This window comes from Phalaenopsis equestris, unplaced genomic scaffold (assembly GCF_001263595.1).
Source record: "Phalaenopsis equestris unplaced genomic scaffold, ASM126359v1 Scaffold001305, whole genome shotgun sequence".
NCBI lineage: Eukaryota > Viridiplantae > Streptophyta > Magnoliopsida > Asparagales > Orchidaceae > Phalaenopsis > Phalaenopsis equestris.
This window is the reverse complement of record NW_018165744.1, coordinates 123,185-146,815: the sequence shown is the minus strand read 5'-3', so window position 1 is coordinate 146,815 and position 23,631 is coordinate 123,185. Positions and strand designations below refer to the sequence as shown.

At 33.9% G+C, this 23,631-nt stretch overlaps 1 protein-coding gene across 3 annotated transcripts in view; it reads left to right on the top strand.

The window, feature by feature from the left end:
• Positions 1 to 23,631, top strand: part of LOC110033842 (protection of telomeres protein 1a-like) — a 125,101-nt gene that overhangs the window by 85,538 nt on the left and 15,932 nt on the right. For 2 of the 3 annotated variants that reach the window (XM_020737962.1, XM_020737961.1), the window contains exons 6-9: positions 5,625 to 5,903; positions 6,003 to 6,079; positions 20,496 to 20,554; positions 21,810 to 21,965. In XM_020737962.1, the coding sequence (XP_020593621.1) occupies positions 5,625 to 5,903; positions 6,003 to 6,079; positions 20,496 to 20,554; positions 21,810 to 21,965 (571 nt within the window). The remainder of the gene's footprint in view (positions 1 to 5,624; positions 5,904 to 6,002; positions 6,080 to 20,495; positions 20,555 to 21,809; positions 21,966 to 23,631) is intronic. The other variant, XM_020737963.1, reaches the window with a different exon arrangement.

The window sequence follows — 23,631 nt, the reverse complement described above, 5'->3', positions numbered from 1 at the left end:
CCCTTGCTTATTTAACACTACACCCGGGCGCTGGTGTAGCGGCCCTTGCACACTTTTCACTGTATTCAGGCTATACAGCGCGTCGCTTCCAGGGGATGCCCCAGCACTTACACAATGATCAAAAGGATTCATGTCATGATTTTTTCGACAAGTTTTACGCTGGCTGTCCACTACCTAACGCAACTCTCCACTTTTCTCATCCGGGCTTGGGACCGGCAACGGCAGTGTTATAAAAATGATCAAATGACATACTTTAAAGTAAAAAAAAAAAAGAAAAACATCACTAAAAGTAGTACATGAAGTAGTGTTCTGAATAGATAAATAACGACTAGCAATCCTTTTATTCTTAATATTATACAATATCATGCATAAAATTATTTTACTTGCATTTTATTCTTTTTTTGTTTTCCATCTTAGAAATATTATGTTATATTTGTACAAGCTTTGACTCTTCTCATTTCATCGAATTATCATCCACGCCTTGACAATATAATCACTGATAATGGTTATTCAATTGAACGTTTGACTTATCAATAACCCATCTCACACTAATTGGTCCACGCCAACTTTAATATCAAGAGTTACGATTTCAAACATTTACTATCATCAGTCTCCACATGCTATTAGTAAGGTAGTTTATCTGACATCTCCTTCTCATTACTTGCCATAATCATTTCATATGCATTATTTTTTTTTTTGTGCTTAGCATCAATAATATTGTTAATATGCACAAGTTTTGTATGACCAATAAAATTAACAATTTGTATTTCTTATAACTTTTTTATAAATATTGTTCCAAAAAGAGATGAGAAAATAATCATTTACATGAATAAGTTGGAATATCATAATCATTAGTCTTCAATACGAAGAAGCTTAAATGTCAATATATCACAAGTACATAACTAAATGAGTAAATAGTGCACATACCCCAACTAGTTGGTGGCGGCTTCGGCGTAAGACCCTTGAGTCACTGGTTCAATCCTCCGTGGCGCGGGGTTCTCGAATTTTCAACACACCGAGCGAGCTCCCAGACCTGATGGGAACTCGACCAAAGAGGTTGATCGGCGGTCTCCGACCGTCGATCAATATTTTTTTTAAAAAAGAAAAACCTAAATGAGTAACTATAAGTCATATATATTTATATTTTGGCTTCTTAGTTTAACAATTGATTATCTCACCAGAATTGACGGAACAACATCGCGATTAGTAACTTCTCTAGACTCTCTCTGAGATAACCTAATTTATACAGTCTAGATTTACAATTCCCTTTGACATTGAATGAAATTCATTTAGTAAATTAAATTTAAACACATTATAAACCCGATTGCATATTCACTTGAAATTGATTTCTCCTCAGACAATTTTTTTTTCAAAACTCGTGCCCCACCAATACAACAAAATAAAAATTAAAAAACTAAAAAGAAATAAATGAGTATTTTTAGGTTAAATGAAAATAATAATAATTTTTCTAGTTAAAATTTAAACAAATATCATATATCCAAAGCCCAAATTTTCTCCCCGAGTCTTTCTCCTCCCCTTCCTTTTATTATTTATTTTCTTGTTTCACATTTCAACAGCACCCCAAGAGCGTAGCTATCAATTTCCTCCATTCATTCCTCACGAGATCACTTAGATCGCAATATCATCTCCTACTAAGCACTTAAGTTATAATCTGGCCAATGACGGGGGCAAAAATAAGAAAAAAATGGGTATTATACTTACACTCACGCACACATAATCCCAACCATTAAATCCCTTTGCATGCATGTGAAATGGAAATGCTATAGTGTTGAGTTGATTGATAGTTGGTAATTAACTTAACTAGGTGAATAAATTAAATTTAATTAAGATAAAAATTATTTAAATAAAATATATTAATAATTTTAACATAGTACTATATTTCAGATTGATTAATACAAAATATATAATTTTATTAAAGTGTTCAATTGAATTTTATGGGATGCAAAAAATGAGTTATTTTTTAAAATAACTAAAATTTTCCTAATTTGGTTTAAATTAGGCATTAGAATGCTCCCCTCCATATTAAATATTCATCCTTGAATTTTCTCAATTGCCAATCAAACAAAAAGGGAAATCTCTGTCATATTACCTGTTCATTTTTAGGTGGCTTCTTTTTCAGGCATGTGTTTTCATATTATATTGACACGAGGGATCAACATGTTATTAAGTTTTTTAATATTTGATTTCAAAATTTTTTTGGATCTTCAATGTATGTCAAATTTTCTTAAACCTCAATATCTTATGTAAAATTTTTTTATCCGAGCCTTAAATTAATTTATTCAATATATATATATATAGCCTATAAGCAACTTAGCAAATTTCTCTATAATTTTAAATGGTCATATGTATCTTTGACTCAATTTGCTTCCCTGACCCAATAGAGATGTTCCTTTCATCAGTTTAGTTGTTAAAAATACAAAATCTCCAACCTCAAACTTCATAGATGTGTCTTTTGAGTGATAGTATTTTTGCTGTCAATCATGAATCTGTCTTTGATTAGTTTGATTTTCCTGACTTTATCAACTAACTCTGGACCTAATAATTGACATTTTCCTTCAACCCAATTTAATGAAGTTTTGCATTTTTTGCCATAGAGTGTTTCATATGGAGCCATCTGTATATTGAACTAATAGTTGTTATTATATACGAACTTGATTATCAAAATGTGATCTTTTTAGCTAACTTGAAAAATTTGAGCACATAACTTTTAACAGATCTTCCAATAACTGAATTTTCTTTTTGTTAGTTTGTCGAGAAAATGTTGTAGTGAGATATAGTTGTATGCTCAAAATTTTCTTAATACCATTCCACAATGTGGATGTTCATTCTTGACTCTGCAACAACAACAACAACGACAAGCCTTATCCTACTAAGTGGGGTCGGCTACATGAATCTTTTTTCTCCATTGTGTTTAATTGAGTGTCATATTTTCATTTAATTCCAATAAATTAAGATCTTTTTTTATACAGCAAGCCCAAGTCATTTTAGGTCTACTTCTTTCTTAACATAAGTCAAATATAAAACATCCACTCTCCTAATTGGGTCATTAAATAGTTAAGGTTTAATGTGGCCAAATTATCTCAGATGACTCTCTAATTTTGTCTGCCTACTCCAACCTTTCATAGATAGATTTATTTCACATTTTTCTGTAAGTGTAAAGCCACTCATCTACCTTAGCATTTTCATCTCAGCGACACTTAACTTAATTTTATGTTTTTTACAAGCCAACATTCTATGCCATAAAGTATTGCATGTCTCACCGCCATCTTATAAAATTTTCCTTTACACGGTATTTTTCTATCACAATAGGCTCGATGCATTCCTCCACTTCAACCATCAAACATTAATTCTACTAATAACGTCTCCATCTATATCACCACCAATTTAAACAATAGACAAGATATCTGAAACTTTCACTCCTTTTAATGACTTGATCTCCCATGATTACAACCCCACCACTATATCTAATACTACTAAAACTATTTTTCGATCTACTCAAACTAAAGCCTTTAAACTCTAAAGTTGACCTCCATAATTCAAGTTTTTTCTGAACTCTCTGTGAGATTATCCATAAGAAGGATATCATCAGCAAAATGCATACACCAAGGTACAGTAAGAATATCCATAAATAACGCAAAAGAAATGGGCTTAAAGTTGATCTCTTTTGTAATACAACTACAACAACAATAACAAAAACAACAACAAAGCCTTAATCCCACTACGTCGGGTGGGCTAAATGAATCCTTTTTCTCCATTGCGTCCTATTTAGTGTCATTTTCATTTAATTCTAATAAATTAAGATCATTTTTTATACAATAAGCCCAAGTCTTCCTAGGTCTACCTCTGCTTTTCTTAACATAAGTCGAATCTAAAACATCTACTCTCTTAATCGGATCATCAGATGGTCGGCGCTGAAGGTGTTCAAACCAATTAAGATGGCTTTCTCTAATTTTTTCCGTCACAGGAGCTACACCAACCCTATCACGAATATAATCATTTCACATTTTGTCTCTAAGTGTAAAGCCACTCATCCACCTAATCATTCTTATCGCGGCAACACTTAAACAGAAAAATACCAGGTCAATTCTCCTTGTGTTCGAACACAAGTAATAGTTATATTATACACATCTTTAATGACTTTAATATAAGCAGTTTTAATAAAATTATTTTCTAGAACTCTCTAAATTATCTCTTGGAATATTATCATAAGTTTTTTTTATATTAATAAAAATCATATTTAGATATTTCCTACTCTCTCTATACTTCTCCATGAAACCTCTCAATAAAAGTATAGCTTCCATAGTAGATTTGCCTGACATGAATCCAAACTAAAATCTCGACTCTTGAAAGAAATAATTACTTATGGAATGCAATACGGTTTGGTTATTTATTTGACATATAATATGACCAATTTATTATCTGAAATCTTTTTGCTTGATTGATAAGAAATGAGCTAATTTCTTTTGTCTGTCAGTTATCATTTAAATGTTTCCATGCCCCTATTTGAACTTGAGAAATCCCATAACAAAATTTATTGCAATTTCTTCTTATTTTCACTTAGATATAGACATGACTGTAACAATTTATTAGGTCTCTAATGCTAAATTTTAACAAGCTTAACACTTATAAACATACACAACAATGTTTTTGCTTATACCTAGCCATCGAAATAGTAATTTCAAATTGTATAGCCTAATTGATGATCCTTCTGCAATATCTTTTTTTCTCAAATCTAGGTCAGTAGGTATCCAATGTTGTACTTTCTATCAAATAACACCACCTTTATGCACATTAACATATTGTCTCTTCCCTGACTAAATATGTTTAATGAGTCTTTGATATTCATTGTTAACTTTTTCTGGTACTTTAATTCTATCTAATAAGGTTGGTTGCACCATCAACTGATGCAAATATTCAATATCCTTAGTTTTTATTGAATTGCGAAGTATCCATTTCCTTTATTAATTTTGGCTCTTATGTAATGATCCAACTTGCAATATTTGTAGACTTACGACTTGAGGCATCAACTAAAACATTTGCTCTGTCAGGACAATACTCTGTATCCAAATTTTAGTATTTTATAAGCTCTAGCCACCTTTTCCATCTCATATTTAACTCCATTAAAGGGGCAGAATTGAAGTTTGTTTGACTGCCTCACCTAAATAGGTGGTCAGAAGGAGAAAGTTTGGCTGGGGACTTCTTCCCCTGTCTTTCTAATGAACAGATTTTACGATTTGTTTCAAAAATTGCCTACACATTTAGCATTTATCTTCGTTTCTTTGAATGCTTCTTGCTTGTAGTTTTTCCATCTTTACAGAACTCAATTGATTGCTCACTGAGAATGTTTTTTCAAGCATTGGTTTGTCTATGTTGCTTTGTTTATGACTTTTGAAAATTTGAATAAACGAACCTTGGAAAAATGAAATTTATTTTGAAATGCTACATCTTATCTATAATGTTCTGATTCTTCTTAGCTAGCATCACTATATCACGTAGCTCTTAAGTGATGGATAATGGAATCTTTATGGAGAAGAATGTGTTTGTTCACTGTTTTCACACTTTTCTTTTGATTGAACTTAATTAGTGTTTTCCAATGCTGCCAGTTTAGACATGGATGGGCAAAAGCAAACTTGTTTGCATCCCGAAGTGTCTCTTTTGTCAAGAGAGACTTTGTGTGCATTCCCAAAGGTTGGATCAATCATAAGACTAATTGTTAGCAAAGACTTTGAAGAAATATCTCAGCTAAAAGGTAGTGGTTATTGGGTTAAGTTTTGCAATGTTGTTTTTGAGCTACAATCAGGTCTATGGAGAGGTGCTCTTACTCCTAACAGCTATATTAAAAAATTGTCCGATGAAGATAACCACGTACAATGCCGTCAAAGGTGACCATCTTCTTCTAAAAGAAAAAAAAAAGTACAAAAGAAAAAAATGAATGCTTCAATTTTTCGCATGGACTAATGGACTATTTCTCTTAAATCTAGGATTTTTAATGGTCGTAATTCATCTAAAGTGGATGCCTTACCTTTGTCAGTCTTTCCTTGGCCATCCAATGTAACAGGTATTGAGCATCTTCCACTTCAACAGAAAGCTTTAATAATTTTGTGGTTAGACCAATTTTTATTTTTATTGAAGATTGATTTATTTATAAACTTTTGGTTTTTTCTATCCTTTTGATATGTGGGGGTAAAGGTTTTTCTCTTTCGTGGAATTGTGGTTTTGTCATCTCTAGCGTATAGCTAAAATGCATCCATACTGAACTCATGCCAACATATGGTTAACGCATTATGGATCTCTGGGCCACACAGCCCAACATTCCAAGCTGTGATTGATGTGCTGTTGAGTATGTGTAGCCGAAGCATGAGCTTCCGGGGTACAGCCCGTCGGGATTCCATGTGCCCAAATTCAACTCATTCTAGTAACTAATTGAGTAACTCTCTAGCCTTCCTAAACACAACATTCCCTTGGCTTGTGTATTTTTTCATGCTTTTCATCAATGTTGGAGATTAAGAAATGCCATGAAGCACGGAAGATACTTTGCCACCCCAGAATCATGGTGACCATTGTGTTCTTGAAGCTCTCACAATGACACCCATTTTTCATCCCGAAGCATTAGGATACTAGTCAGCCATCCAGGCTTCTTCCTCACTATCTCTAGTACCCCCCACCCCTCTAGGCTGGATAAAGAACAATGTCGACAGAGCATTAATCCAATCCCACCTTGCTAGCGCTGGTGTGTGATATGAAACTGGTGAGCTTCTGGCTGCTATGAGCCAACAATTTCAACACTGTGACAACACCCAAGTGGAGCTTCAGGCCATCTTTTCTATCCAAGAAAATCATTCAGCCATTGATGCTGGAAAGCAACGGGCTGATTATTGAGGGAGATAACACCAACATTGTTGCTGTTTTGAGAAAAAAGTGGAGGCTGCATATAGCAAGCCAGACTGATATTTTTGCCTTTCCTACACCATTCAGATAATTCAGATAGGTTCTTTTCCAACACATTTCAAGAGAGCTAAGCAAAACTGCAAACTTTTGTGCTTAACAGTCACTTTTGTATTGTTTTTGCTTTACACATGTACCTGAATCTTGTGAACATTTTTTTATACTTAGAGATGAGCGGTCCCTTTTTGTATATGCTTACTCGCATAGCTTTTTATTTTGTATCTTTTTTATTATAGTATTGCATATGTAATATTTCAAGGATGAATATCATCCCACATCTATCAAAGTCAAGTCGTCCATCTGATAAAGCAGCCTAGTCCACTGTGATATTTGGATCAACTTAATCAAAGAATCCCTAATTCACTTCGAGGATGAATTCACCTAGAGTGAATTATCTCAGGAGTCATACAGACGAACGAGAATCTGAACTGACAAGCGTACTAGGAACAAAAGCCAGAATATGATACTTATAGAGGATAATATGTCAAAGAGTATTAATTATATGTCAGCGATAGAAGAAACCAAAAGGGGGTAAGTCAAAGATGTGTATTGATTATTTGCTTATAATTTATGAGAATATACTCTTACAAATTTGGCGAGATCTATATAAGATGAAGAGTTAATCTCTGGACATTGTATCTTTATCCTTGGTGAACACAGAGATCCCCTGTCTTAAGCTTTTTGCTTCTCTCCTTCCTAGCTCTTTACTATGGTGTGAGTCCACAAAAAGTCGGGATTTATTATGCCACAAACCATAATAAAAGTTTCTCAAGGAGCAAAACCAAGAAATCAAGTGGTTACTAGCAACATAGATTATATCAGAGAGTTTGTGATGTAAAATATCAATGAAATAAAAGAAAATATGATAACAAATGATCAGAGACATTATTATACGTATCGGGAGATCGGGCGCTTCCACCTTTTCTCGAGGCCTCGGTACGAAGGAGATGAGCACCTGTCAATGAAGTCAAAAGGACCCCATTGCTTATTCTAGATGATTAGGATGAAAACTATTACCCTGATGGCTAAAAAGTTGCAGTGAAGCAAGTCGGTCAATTATGCAGGTATATGTGCCAAGTAATAATGTTGTTTAAGAGTGTCCCGTATCGATCCCACGAGGAAGGAGCTAAGAACTATTCTAAGGAGCGAATCTCAAGTTTGCGAAATGTCTAAACCTAATCTAGCGTGATCACAAACAAGAGATGGAGTTTCTAAAATCTTACTAAAAAAAACAAAAATAAATAAAGAGGTTGGAAAACACCGGAAAACAACATTAGATAAATCTTATGGTTCTACAAGAGGGATGAGGCTCGCGCCCCTTTGGTTCAGGTATTGTGATCATTCATGGTATTCCTAGACTTACTTCTACGTGATGGTTGTGAAAAAGGATAAAAAATCCTCCTTATGCGTATGTCTAGGTCAAAAAAAGGCTAGAATTCATGAAGTTGATGCTCCCTCAATCCCCATGACGGAGAATGTTGGCCTTTGAATGAGAAGCATAAAACTAAGTTATGTGTTGTCGAGATGAGAATGCTTAGGTGGATGAGTGGTTTTACACCTAGAGATATAATGCTAAATGAATATATCGGTGATAGGGTTGGTGTTGCTCTAGTGGCGGATAAAATTTGAGAGTCGTCTTGGATGATTTGGTCACATTAAACATCAGTCATCTGATGATCCGATTAGGAGAGTAGATGTTTTAGTTTCAACTTATGTTAAAAAAAAGCTGAGGTAGACCTAGAAAGACTTGGGCATATTGTATAAAAAATGATTTTAGTTTATTAGAATTAAATGAAAATATGACACTCAATAGGATACAATGGAGAAAAAAATTTATGTAGCCGACCCACTTAATGGGATAAAGGCATGTTGTTGTTGTTGTTGTTGTTGTCATATTCAACACAATAAAAATACAAGTAAAAAAATAGAAAATTATTTAGTATAATATTTTACTTAATATTACACAAATGGTATGACTCAATGCCTTGAATAAGTGAGATTGTCCAACATACAACACATTGATGAAAAACAAAATTGACTTTAGCGCTTAGATTTTCCATTGAATCAGGATGGCTCGCCACCTAAATTTGAGTCTAAACGAAATTCAATAGGGAGAGAATACTCTTGTACATGAATGGAAGAAAAGAGCAGACATTGAGCTACAGTTGGACCCCTCTCTTTTTTAATGGAATTCTATCCTCAACACAAATGAGAGAGTTGGTGAAACAACTATAACCTTGCTCGCCGAGCACTTTAAAGGAGATCAAAGAAGCGAGGCTGCAAATGCCAAGAACCAACGATCCTAGTAGTTAAGTAATGAGTTGTGCAGATGTCCAGTAAAGAAAAAAATGAATCTTGTTAATATTAATTTGATTTGCTTTCTCACTAAATAATAGCATTGAGCTCACAACAAACTCGAAGTTGTTGAATCTAAACATGATCAAGCATCATTGACCACCTTCGAAACCAACCGACAAAGAGCCGCCCATTCGGATACTAAGAAACAAAGAGTTAAAATGGATGAAGGAGAAGACATTGCTATCCACCTCATCGTCCCCCTCATCATCTGAGTTTGTTGAATTTCCTATCCTCCACTCTCTTTCCAAATTCTTTACGCAAAATGGGACAGAGGATTCAACTATTTGTAGCCAAGCCAAGGGGATGAAGATGCAATAAAGACATTTATTATAGCTAATGGCACAACATCTCCAACCATTTATTTTATGACATGTTAGCCTCACTTGGAGTATGTATGTGACTTGATATTCTAATTGACATTTCTTGAAAAATTGCATTTGCATTAGTATATCAAAAGAGTTAAAAAAAAATACAAAACTATGCCTTTAAGCATTTAGACAATGTGATATAATCTCCCTAAAAATGGAAAAAAAGGAATGTGATTCTTGTATATGATTCATCAAAATACTTTCTTGTAAGGCCTGTCTTATAAAAAAACTGAGCAACCCTGTTTAAATTTCTTGGTATATAGTGCAACAAGGCTTGTTTAAATTGTGTAAGTAAAACAATGTCCTCGCCATCTTGTTGTTGGGTCCTCCATCTTCGATCTTCCATGCTTAACTTGAGGAAGTCCAAAATATGTCTCTTATAACCCTCAAAATAATACATTTCATCTTGAACATGTATGGCTTCAAGAGATTTTTTATGGATAGGATGGCCTCTAGTTCAATTACCTCAATATTCCAGCTGTTTACTGATAGCCACAATACATTCTTTAGATTCATCCTGCATAACCATACTCATTCCTGGAAAAGAGAGTAGACCCATTAACTTTCACTTTTAGCCAACTAGGACGAGGGGGGACACTAAGAATGGTGATTGAACAATCTATGGGGCTGTTGGGCTGATTAGTGTCTTATTGCTCTTAAATCGAATAGCGGTGAGTTTGAGGTAAGGCTTCAAGAACATTCGCAGCCAAAACAGTGGGGGTCCCAAAATGGCTACATGCTTCGTGAAAAAATGCAACGAAAATCGTACTCTCTTATCTTTCAAAAATCAAATTACAACTCCTCCTTATATAATAACGACTAGGGCATTATTAATTACAATAATTACAACCTATCAAAGAAAACATAACTCAAGAAGAAAAGAAATATGACATAATAAGAAGGGAATACAAATGAATCAAATTAAAATTAGAAACACAATTCCACACTCCACCTCAAGCTGGGTCATAGATTTTGTAAAGACTCGACTTGATATTCAAATTAGTGAAACTGCCTGGAGAAAGATATTTGGTAAAAACATCAGCGACTTGAAGATGAGTTGGGATGTATATTAAATGAAAAAGGTCTCCAATGACATTTTCAGAGATAAATGTTTATCAATCTCAATGTATTTTGTCCTATCATGATGTACAAGATTTTTTACAATACTAATTGTGGCTTGGTTATCTCATAACATCTTTATGAGATTGTCACTGGAGTATCCCACCTCATTTAGTAACATTTGCATCCACTTTCCTTCACAAATTCCCAAAGCCAGTACTTAGCACTCAAATTCTGCATTACTTTTAGAGACCACTGCTCTGATAAGGTTTTCACATAAGAATAATACCCAGAAGTCGATTTTCTATCTGTGAGTTCTCCTACCCAACTACCATCAATGTAAACTTCTATCTCATTGTTTTTTGATTTCTTAAATATTAACCCTCTGTTAGGGGATTTCTTAAGAAACATTAACATTCTGTAAACCATCTTCAAATTTTCTTCATTCAAACTATTCATATATTGACTCACATGTTGGCAGAGTAAGTAATATCATGTCTAGTGAGTGACTAGTAATAAACATGCCCACCAGTCTTCGGTATCAACCATTTTTCATTAGTTTCTTTTCTTTCCTTGAATGTAATTTTTTTGTTGAAATCCATATGAGTCTTAGCAGGTTTGTACCCCAGCATTCATGTCTCTTTTAGTAGGTGAACATGTACTTTCTTTAAAATATCACAATACCCATCTTGAACTTTGCCACTTTCATGCCCATAAAGTATCTCATCGCTCGTAGATTCTCAATTTGAAACTTGGTGGAAAAAATCTTCTTAATGTTCCAAATCTCTTTTACATTGCCACCTGTCAAGTTCATCTCTTCTTTATAGACAATAAGTAGAACCACTTCTTACCTCCATGTGTTTGTTATATGAATAGTGCATGATCCGTTTGAAATTGGATGTACCAAGTAGATTTCATAGTCTTAACAAACATGTCAAATCATATGAAGATTATTTGAGGCTATAGAAAGACTTTCTTAGTTTACAAACCAGATGTTTGTTTGAATCATTTTATAGTCCTCGTGGGATTTTTTTATACACTTCTTCTTTATGATCTCCATTCAAAAATGCATTTTTGATATTAAATTGATGTAGTTCCTATTCTTTGTTCACTGCCAAATACATAAGAAACACACCTTTTCGAGATTAATTAATTTTTTTGTATTTTAAATGAATTATTTCATCAGTACAACTGGTATTTCAATAATTATTTCTTGAATACAATACTATTTTATGAGATGGAATCAAACCTGACATTCAAATCATATATTTTAAGGCCTTTTTTTCTCTTCATTGTAATGTGTTTAGGGATTATTTCCATGTTTCCTTTACTACAATTTTTTTTCACTACTCTTGGGCACATTACTTACAATATACTTTTATCATGTAACTCCAACAACATACAATCAGAATGGCCAAAAAAGAACTATCCAAAAAAGTAAAAGGGGGGCCTTACATTTAGAGGCAGACTTCCTACATTTAGAGTAATGAGTTTGCCTGGTACATTATTGAGGAATTGTCAGTAAATTTGAGGAATTTTCATATTGATCACTTTCTAAGGGTGCTTCATCTTCAGCAGGATGTGCCTATTGTAATTAGTATTCTAGAATGTTTGGATGTTGGGCAGACATGAGCTTAGTTTCACTGCAAATGAAGTTGCCCTTATGATCGGGTTGCCTAACAAAGGAGCAGAAAAAACGTGTAATAGGAAACCTCTTTCTAAATTCAACTCTATAAAGAAAAAAGAAAAACTGAAAAATACAGAATATATAAAGAATCCCACTACTTTTATATAAAATTACTTCTTTCAAACCTATTTTTCCCATATAGTAACTATAAAGTATCCAGAGATCCTTGTTTTTACTAAAGATGTAGATGAATTTAATTATAATTTGTAAGCTATGTAGAGTTTTCTAATACGCTTTGACATTTTTGTGTAGAAATCAGGATTGCAAGACTCATGTGGATACATGAGTGGATTTGTGACACTTTTGTCGATAAGAAAATTTATGATAATTGGCATTTTAGATATATGACATATTTGTTATAATTCATTTTTCTTGGTACTGCAAAATCGGTGTTTTAAGCACACAGATTTTGTGTATCGCACTATATAGTACTTAAGACCTTGTATCATGAATTTGATTGTAATACTAATGTTTGAGGAAAGCTTGTACGAGAGAGAGAAACCTTGGAAGCCATAAAAAAACAACACACGAAAAAAGTAAGGGAATAATTATGATTTAATCAATCATTAATTGAGAGGGAAGACACAAACACATTTGTTGAGCATCACATGAGTGACATAGTTAGCATGAGAGGTACAAAAGAGTTATGATGTTGTATGTGTTAGGGCCCGTTTGGGGCAGCTTATAAGTGCGGGCGGCGTTTTGAAAACACCGCTGTACCGTTTGGTTTGCACTTATTGACAACTTATTCAAAAAAAGCGTTTTGAATTTGTAAAAGACGTGGCCCGCGGGACAACCCCTGCAGGCTGCGTTTTTGTTCGGTTTATTACTCCCATGACCTTGCCCTCATTCGCATCTGCGCCCGTTCGCATTTGGCCTTTCTCCTTCGCATTTCGCATGCCCTAAGCACTCCTCTTACGATCCGGTGTGTTTTCCTCTTCATTCTTCAGCATCTTCACTCCTTCAGCATTTACTTCTTTGGCATTTGTACTCCTTCCGCATTTCCTCTCAACAGGTATAACTCTTCCTTCGCATGTCTCGTCTACCTTCTTCGGACTTTGCAGTCGTTCAGGAAATGTCTTTTGGATCACTTTTTTTTTGTGTATCTGCAAAGCGACAGATAAATATTCTCTCCTATTTGCGTTGAGATGAAATTTCTACCTTCTTCGGACTTTGCAGTCGTTCGGGAAATGTCTTTTGGATCACTTTTTTTTTTTTGTGTATCCGCAAAGCGACAGATCAATATTCTCTCCTATTTGCGTTGAGATGAAATTTCTGTGGATTTGCAAAGCGGCAGTCCTTCGGGAAATGTCGATAATGAATTTTTTTTTAAAATTAAACTGCAAATCGCAGTTCTTTTCTTGACTGGACCCTGTAAGAGATCTGAAATTTCTCTAGTTTGCGTTGAGGAGTTGAATGCAGAAACTTTTTATTGAGTTGAAATGTATGTCCTGTTTGTGTGGAGGAATACTCTTTGCAATTTGCTGACAGCAGTATCTTTGCAATGAATTATGAATTTTCTGGTATTTTGTTAGCGTTTTATCTCTTGAAAGCTTTACATACATATCACGGGATCCATATGGATTTACATCTAAAACCTAAACTTCAATTTATACATATTTTCCAGTTACCCATGCTTTAAAATGTGTGTTTCACCTTATAAAAGTTCTTGTAGACGTATTTTTGGTGATATCTAAGATTTAGGTAATAAAAATGTATGAAAAAAAGTTTTCTACAGGTGTTATACCAATGCATACACAAAGGAATTGGGTGGTTCTTATGTCAATTTCTCTTTTTTTGGTTTATTTAAAGTATTTCCTAATGAAATAATGAGTCAAAATGAATTTATGATATCTCCAAATAAACATATATCCATCATTAAGAAGGCTTTTGAAGAGTAAAATGAATTTTTGTTTTCTTATGCATTGCAAAGATTGGCTATGGTTAATGCGGTTTTGATGAGAGGAATTCTTGTTTTTTTCAGTTCCATTGTTTGCAAAAAAAATTTAAAATGAACGGAGAACATTTTTTTTAATGCTTCATCAATATTATTTATGTGAATGTTTGTCAAAATTTGGTTGTACATTCAAAGAGAAATGAAATTTGCTAACCTCGGAAAGTGTCATCTTCTTATTAATGCTATAGATTTTGGAGGTTCTACCAATCCTCTTTTACGTACATTATCCCTAAAAAGATCAAATTGCATTACATTTTTCTATATTAGAAATATTCTCAAAGAGGTCAGATCATCATCCATGTGAGATAGAATGGTCACTATTATATTTGTGATCTATTTCTGAGGGAGATCAAGGCAGGAAATAGGCCCACCACGTATTTTAACGAAGAAGGGTGACAAAATCTTATGGTTAAATTCAAGGAAGTGACAGGAAGGGATTACACGATCGGATGAAACTGAAAAATAAGTGAGATCAGTTATAAAAGGATTGAAAAATATGGAAAGAACTCAAAAGGAGATCAACGGTATTGGGATGAGATCCAGTAAAGCGGACAATTGATGCACCAGAGGATTGATGAGCTGAGAAATTACAGGTATATAAATATCTAATATTTCTTCATCTTGCATCAAATTTCACATTAAAATGATTTCAATAATAAATTTTTTAATATATTTCAGGCAGTGTCGTCGCCAAAAAATTTAAATTTAGTGGCATTCGTCTAGTTTTGGAGGAGAAACTAGATGGCATGTTCACTGGGGTTGTCACAACAGAAGCTCATGCGTTCACCCCAATTGATCTCGGGTTTGTCGGCTTATCACAGGACATGGAAACCGCGCAGATAGGTGAGTCAGGAGAAGGTCCCAACCAAGTCCGCACAGATGTTCAATTCATAAGCGTGCCAAAGCATCCCAAGGTGGACAAAGAAAAATGGATTCGCAGTCATCAAGGACACCATGGACAAACTGGTTGAAACTTGCAAAGCAAGGTCTTTTCACTCGCAGGATAGCTCAATTGAGGAATGTCTCCAAGTTCTCAATACATATCCTAATGTTAAGGCGGAAACAAAAGACTGTTTAAATTACGTGAAGTTGTTACGAGACCCAACCATAAGATAGTTTTTTATAAAGTTGGAACCAGAATTCCGACTCAAATACTTAAGCTCTTTCTTGGATGATTGACTGTTTAAGGTATTATGCATTTTATTTTCTATAGCTTTGTTTGATATTTCTGTCATGGACACTTTATCTTTTTTCATGGTGGTACAATACCATGTCTTATATTGTACTATGCACTGATTTTGTTTTCTACCATTGTACCTTCTATGTTTCACCACAATTTTCTGGTGTTTTTATTTATCAAGTTTATAAATTATCTTTGTCCTTATTTTGTAGTATAGACGGAGAACAAGTTATCCACATCCGCATAGTCGCAGTAATCATTATTTTGTTGTATTATTACTATCTTACAAATGTCGACCAAATCCCTTGTATGACGTCGAGTCAGATTGGAGATAGATAGGCAGGTGAGTTATTACGGGGCCACCCCACACGGTTCTTCAATATGTTTCGTATGACGAAATGAATATTTCTTGACTGCTCAGCAAGAACAACGTCAAGAGAAACGTTGGCAATAACCCTATGCATCTTATCTCAGAATGAATTCATTAAAAGAGCTATGGAACGATTCTAACATTCATCAGAAACCATCAGCAGGTATTTCGCATTCGGTTTGAACTCTCTGGTGAGTTTGACCTGTAAGGTAGTTAAGCTTGAGGATGCAACATTCCAATCTATTCATTCACAAATTACAAATAACCCTCGATACATGTTATTCTTTAAGGTATGTTTTTAACATAACATTTGTACATGAAATTGATATACATGACAATTGCTGAAGGGTTATAACTGTAACTTTAGGACTATATTGGAGCTATTGATGGAACACACGTCGATGCACACCTATTTATTATAGAGAAGGTTGCGTACATCGGACGGTGAGGCTCCCCCACACAAAATGTTATGGTCGTGTGTGATTTTAACATATGTTTTACCTTTGTGATGGCTGGATGAGAAGGGAGCTCGCGCGATAGACGTGTTTTCAAGTTTGCTACTAGAAACCATAGACATGGTTTCCCGTACCCATCTCCGGGTGATTATCTACAGCAACTATGTTTGGTATTTTGTTTCGATTTCTAATTATTGTAATTGAACTGGTAAATACTACTTGATCGACGTCAGATATCTTTTACAAAGGGAGTATCTGAAGCTTTATCCAGATACGAAGTACCACATTCCCAATTTGAAAGATCAAACGGGGTAGCACGAGGTAAGAATGAATTATTTAACAATAAGACACTTGTCCTTGCATGGCGTAATCGAAAGAGCTTTCGGAGTGTGGAAAAAGAAGTGAGTTATATTACGTGATATGCCCGGCTTACCCATTTCTGAAACAAATACAGATAGTAGTGGGATTCTGATACTACACAATTTCATTCGACGACACCACTCCAGATCGGATGCAGAATTTACCGTCATAGAAGATGATTTGCTTCAGATCCCACTTGAAGCATTCAAATACCATGTGGGACTTACCATGCCACAGGAAGAAATGGATTCACACGATCTATACATTCGAGAGGGTGAAGGTGCATCAGAGATGGCTTCTTTGCGAGAAAAAATAGCTGATGACATCAGTCAATCATGAATGACCCTGTCATTTTTTATGGTAGAAATTTTAAATAGCGGATGACATCAGTCAATCGTGAATGACCCTATCATTTTTTATGTTAGAAATTTTAAATAGAGGATGCATCAGTCAATCGTAAATGACCCTGTCATTTTTTTATATTAGAAATTTTATGTACTATTTACTGTTATGTTTTCATTTCTATGTTTTTGGGATTGTGAAAATTTTTAAATGTCGAAGCACAATATAATCTGATGCACCTTTCAAGTGAGATGTATAGAAATATTGTTTCATATCAGTAAATTGGTGGTGACCATTTTGCTCATGCTAAACTAGTGATGAAATGAAAGGTTCGGGTGATATAAATCTAAAAAAGTAAAAAAGTAAAGTTATTAGTTATGTAAATACATAGGAATTTGGTGTGGTATGTATATAAAAAGAGAAGTTGTTATGAAACATTCAAAATAGATATTTTATACTGTTGTGCTATCGTTACAGTGATAGTTTTGGTGGAAGTAATATTAAAAGAGAAGCTATTATGCTGCTGCTTGAGGAGATTCCTCCTAGGGGCTGTTTAGTTGCAAGTGGCGTACACAATTTCAAGCACTCTAATCATTTGAGCCTTGTTGATGGATTTGTTTGCATGAGAATACAAGCGCATTTTTTTAAGTTGGAAAATTTACAAACATGCCTTACAATTTAGGCATTTTTACATATCTAATATTTAAATTTGATTTTTTTTTTGCAATCATACCATCCGACCTATTATCTCGTGTATGCATGAAAACGTGTTCACTTGGGAAAGTTAAAATGATATAAAATCTTTCTGGTAAATAAATGAGTTTTGTATTTAATTTGGCAATCTCTGAAATAGTGATGTTGCAGCATTTAAGTGGTTTTGCTTCTTCTTTATATAAAATTAATGAGTTTTGTATTTAATTTGCCAACTGTGGAGCAGCTTGGATGGCCACAGAACTTTATTGTCTGCAACTGTTGCCTCCACACTTTAGTGAGTACAATTTCTTTATTTCATAAATTTTTTGACTCATATTCTTTTTTTAATAATTGTAGGACGATGAGCTCTAGGTATTCAGGAAAGTCCGGGCAAGTGATGTGTCGCTACGGAATGTCGTCCTTGCTACTCACGTCACGCTGACAACATAGTTACGGGTGACAGTTCTATAGGTGGACGAGGTGGAAACACGGACCAGACGACTGTGGCTTCTTCAGGTGGGCAGACAACCCTTCAAATTCTACATTATCCCATTCGGACAATAATGCACGAGGTTCCACGATGTCACAATCGGAGACCATCACTTGTGGTTCGAGTGTTTCCCAACCGAATAATGTTGCTCGTGGTTCGATCATGCACCAACCGAACAACGGTTCTCATGAGATGTTATTTTAAATTGAATGTTATAATCCTATTACTAATTGTAGTTTCAATATGTATTTTGGTTTTAATTTACTATCTTGAACTCTATGTTATGTGAAGTGAACATCAAAATTCTGTACTGTTATGAAATTACAAATTTGTCATACAACAAATATATATGTGTGTTTGTACTTTGTGCTAATTGTGTAATAAAGTAATGATTATAAGAAGTTTTTCACTTCAGTTTCTTCAACTCCCCCTGCATATTTTTCTTCTGTTTAAGTTTACTTTCTTCTTATTCTCTCTCTGAAAAGACTTCTTTGTTTCACCAACATTTTAATGTTCCTATAATATTAAAAAAAATATATATCACATACAAAATATTAATACTAACGTTTTTAAAATATACCACAACTTTTCAAATATACGTAAATTTATATAATTAAATTTTATTTGTTAGATAGTACGCAATAGAAAAAAAAATGATTCACTTAGCTTATATATTTTAAGTGTTGCGACATGTAATTTTGTTAATAATGCAAAATTTAACTGATTTATTTAAAAATTAGTGTTAAATGTAAATTATTGATTATAATTTATTTTACACAATTTAAAAATAATTTTTTGAAAATTAAGATTTATAATGTTTGAATGATCTTTTACCTATAAAAAACTGCAAACCAGTTGTTTTTTCAAACGCACAAACCAAACAGTTAAATATCTTATCTAGAACAGTGGCAGAATGATCATTTATTTAGAATCAGTTGTTTTCCAAACGCACAAACCAGATAGCCAGACAGCTTATCTGGATCATCTGCTGATCAGCAGATTATCAGGATAAGCTGGATAAGCTACAACTGCCCCAAACAAACCCTTAGAGATGGTAGAGAGATTGTTGGTTTGCAGCATGACTGTGACAAACTTTACTAGAATTGTGTGGTCAGTATGCAGATGAATCTATGGACAGCAAGCACGTGTGAATATTGCAGACGATTTCATTCAAGGAGCATAAGCGATGTCGGGCTAGGTGATGTCAACAACACTTGATCTATTTTGGCAAAGGACTAGGAAGGATAAGATCACAAGGGTATGAGAAAGGATATTGATTACTAGGGGGTAATTGTAAACTATGTTAAGATCATAATTAAAATTTCTTGTACGTATGCTCAAAGTACTTGGTGCCTATATACGGGCTAATACAAGTAACAAAATATTACAAATAATATCAAAAATAATCTTAATCAAGGGAATGTGTTATGTAGTAATGACATCTAATGAAAACAAATGATAGTTAATTTTCCAATCTAGCACAATAACAAATTATATATATTCTATTATGGTGATGTATTAAATTTTGCAATTCTTAAAGAAATTTGCATATTGAAGTACATCAAAAATTATGAAGATTAATAAAGTTTTGCTAGATATTGATGTTATACTATTTCATTCTTATGTAACCTGCATTTTTCTTGACTCATTAAAGATTGAAAGTAGGTAAGAGTTTTCTAGAAAGAATCTGCTTTAATGTTATTTTAGTTATGTTCGAACTGGAGCAAAGGATGACGCCAAACAAAATAGATGACCTTAAGCAGTGGGATGCCTGGCCTGGCTTATTTACACCCCAAATAACTTTAACAAAAAGGAAAGCGGCAGTTTTTGGGAGAATTGACACGGCGAGATTTGATGGCACATGGTTAACTATATGACAATTAGGGGTTCCCTGGAAACTAACCTTAATATGCATAATCAGATGTTTGAAATTTTTGTACAATTAAATATGTGTTTTGTAGGTTTGAGATCATTTTTGGTAAAGTAAACCTCAAGGTCCTGTACAAAATTACTCTGTTGAAATGAAGTTGATTGATTTTGACTTCCATTTGATTCTTCATTGGGGAACCCGCTTTTACTTTTATAAGTAGTTCGAATATTTCAGGTACATCTTAAATTCTTCATATTAGCATTACAATATGGTGTTGTTTTATTCTTCTTTATGATATTGAATGAACTGTATGCTTACATATTCTCTTTTGGGTTTGCAGAAACAGACTTGGCTTATTCTTCATATTCAACTTTGATGGAATCTCTTGCTTATCCAGAGGTCTTCCTAAATATTAAACTTTTATTTGTTCTTGAATTTGTTCCCGTGATTTAATTAGTATGCTTCTAAATTGTTCTGCTTGTCTTGATCTCCACTTTGTTCAAAGATGGGCAACTATACTAGATTGGTTTGGAGTGCTGAAAGTTACTCGTCATGACTTAGCTTAGGGGGCTTACCTTGAATCAATGACCTTACACAAATTTCTAAATTACTTGAAGGTGATTACACAAATATAAAATGGATTTTATTTAGACTTGAATTGTATGTTAGGAATTAATCTGGTACTCTAAATAAGAGCATTTTTGTTAAAAATTTTCTAGGATTTAAATTTAAAGAAAAAATTGTGTTATATGAGCTAAATTAATAAAAAATTACATTTTTAACAAGAAAGGCTCTTTGTAAGGATCAATAACTGATCCTAAAAGACCGATCTGTGTACTAGCAAAATGCTGGAGACCAACATCGAGGGTATTTGAAAATAAGGACCACTGTAAAGCATGATTGAGCACTTGGAGACTTGATCAACTACATATCTTTCCATTGTGACGGAGATCAGCCATGCAAACTGCCTCTGAATCAATCCCTTCAATCAGTGGGGAACTTAATGTTCGAGGGAGGCATATAACCATGCAAATAAATTTGTGTGCTATGAAAATTTAAAATGTAATAGAATATGTGAAGTTGATGCCGTATATATTAATCAGATTTCTGTTTTCTCAAAATGTGCTTCGTCGTCATGTTGAGCGGGATATTATTATTTTTTTTTTGGAGCATTTACATACATTGCACACAATTGTTATATATTTATATTTCTCACACCTAAAATTTGATATTCACACACAGCACTCAAATGTTTAATATCATATCAAAAACTGTACTATTATCACATTTTAAAAGTGAAATCCAACTTTTCATTCATAGTTTTAAAGAGTCTAAGTGTGATGTATGTCAGTATGAAAGATTTGGTGTGAGATATGTAAGTATGTGAGATATGAAAATACATAAGAAATGTGTGCTAAGTTCGTAAATTTTCCTCTATTTATTTAAGATTAGTTGTGAGATATGTAAATGCATAAGAATTTTGTGCCAAGTATGTAGACCATATCATAATGCAACACTCGTGATCAAGTTTAGTAGCCTAATAAATCTTTTTCAAGAAAGTTTTCAAGATCTTTGCATCCTGTCAAAGAAAACGAAAAAAGAAACAGCTGGTGCAAATAGTAACTATCCTAATTGTAATGTATTGATTTGGCAGATAATGCATAAGTTTACAAGTATTGTACGTGTGGTGACGTCATATCCCTGGCAAGCAAAGGACCTTCGTAGTCCTGCAACTGGGAACTATCGGGTTAGACTAACGATTGAAGATCCTACTGCAAGAATTCATGCTTACATTTTTGGAGAAGACGGGGTGAGAGCTTCAGCTTTTATGCTCATCTCTTTCTGTCCCGTTATTTTTATTTATTTTTGGACCCAATATGGATTGCTTCACGATTACTCTCTTGTTCCACTGTGTGCAATCAATTCTACTAACTGAAGGCTCCTTGTCTGAGTTTTGAAACTTGGCATTCTAATTGAGTCGCATAATATTAAAATTTCATTGTTGCAAAATATATAAAATGAGCCAGCGAATCTGGAATAATTTAGATTACTTGTTTAGTTTTACAAATTTGCAACTTATATTAATATTTCCAAGTATGAGAAATAACTAAACAAAATTGAAGTTATGAGCCAGAGAATTTGGAATAACCTAAGTCTCTCGGGTATTGTGACATGGCTCCTTTTTGCTGGAATTCAATGGACTTTCCAACTACTAGATTTTTCGATTCGTCGAGAATGACCAAGGACGGGTATACTAAGTATCATAAGATTCGTGTCTTCAATCATTCTATTTGCTTCCGTTCTGCCAGTCAAGATGAAAGAGTAAATACCTTCAAGGCGAATGAGTTAGTAGTTTGGAAGGATCAACATTGAAAGAGTAAATACTTCTCGTGTACAGGGAGTTGGGCGGATTTTTTGACTTTTTCATTGTCATCCCAGCATAGGTGATGTAGAATTCTATTGTAGTTGTGATGGCCTTTGTGATCTTCACTCGTCGTACGGGAATCGCGTGGTCGATGGAACTCTTTATTTATCTTTTTGCTTTTAGAGTATATCTAAATGAGTTTGTTCAACTCTCATCCTTCAAAACTTCATTTACATTTAATCTGACTAATTGAATAGTTAGAACACATTGTGAACTTTGAGATTCAGAAGAATCCATATTGGACATCTAGGATAAAGTTCATCAAGCTAGGAGCATAGGAATATTGCTTGTAGTATTGTGCTTTCATTTGTGGAAATATTTAATTTTTAGTATTCCACCAGATTTAGTGAACTAAACTGGTTGATTATCCTATCTTTCTTATTTCCATCAGGAGCAGCTAAGAAAGATTATTGCTTTTGATAGTCGCCTACATTTGTGTCACTTTGTCAACCCTAGGCTTCTTAGATTCAAATTTGTGGAGAAACCTCCACTTGCTTTAGTCAACTGGCAACTTTAAATTAGGATTTTTGTTCTCGCAAAATGAAGTTAGAAATTTTCATAAAATCAACGACAAGCGAACCTTTATGCTAAACTTGACACCAGTAGGCTAGAAATTTTTGCCTTCAAAATCTACTCGTTATTTATGGGATTAATATACGGACTGTATTCTGTAGACTACTTGGACGGCACATAACTTGTGTGATTCGCAAGTGCTTTGCGACATTTGGTCCTTTTCAAGTGTTTTTGCGCCATTGTTGGGGAATGATGTTGAATTTCTAAATTTAGGAAAATTTTAATCGAACTGTTAGAATTTAGACTTGAAAATTATATTGTTGTGTTATTACTACAATTTAGTTTTTGTTTCCTTTGTTTTCAACAACAACAACAACAACAAAGCCTTAATCCAACTACGTGGGGTCGGCTACATGAATCATTTTTCTCCATTGCGTCCTATTTAGTGTCATATTTTCATGTAGTTCTAGTAAATTAAGATCATTTTTAATACAATAAGCCCAAGTCTTCCTAGGTCTACCTCTGCCTTTCTTAACAC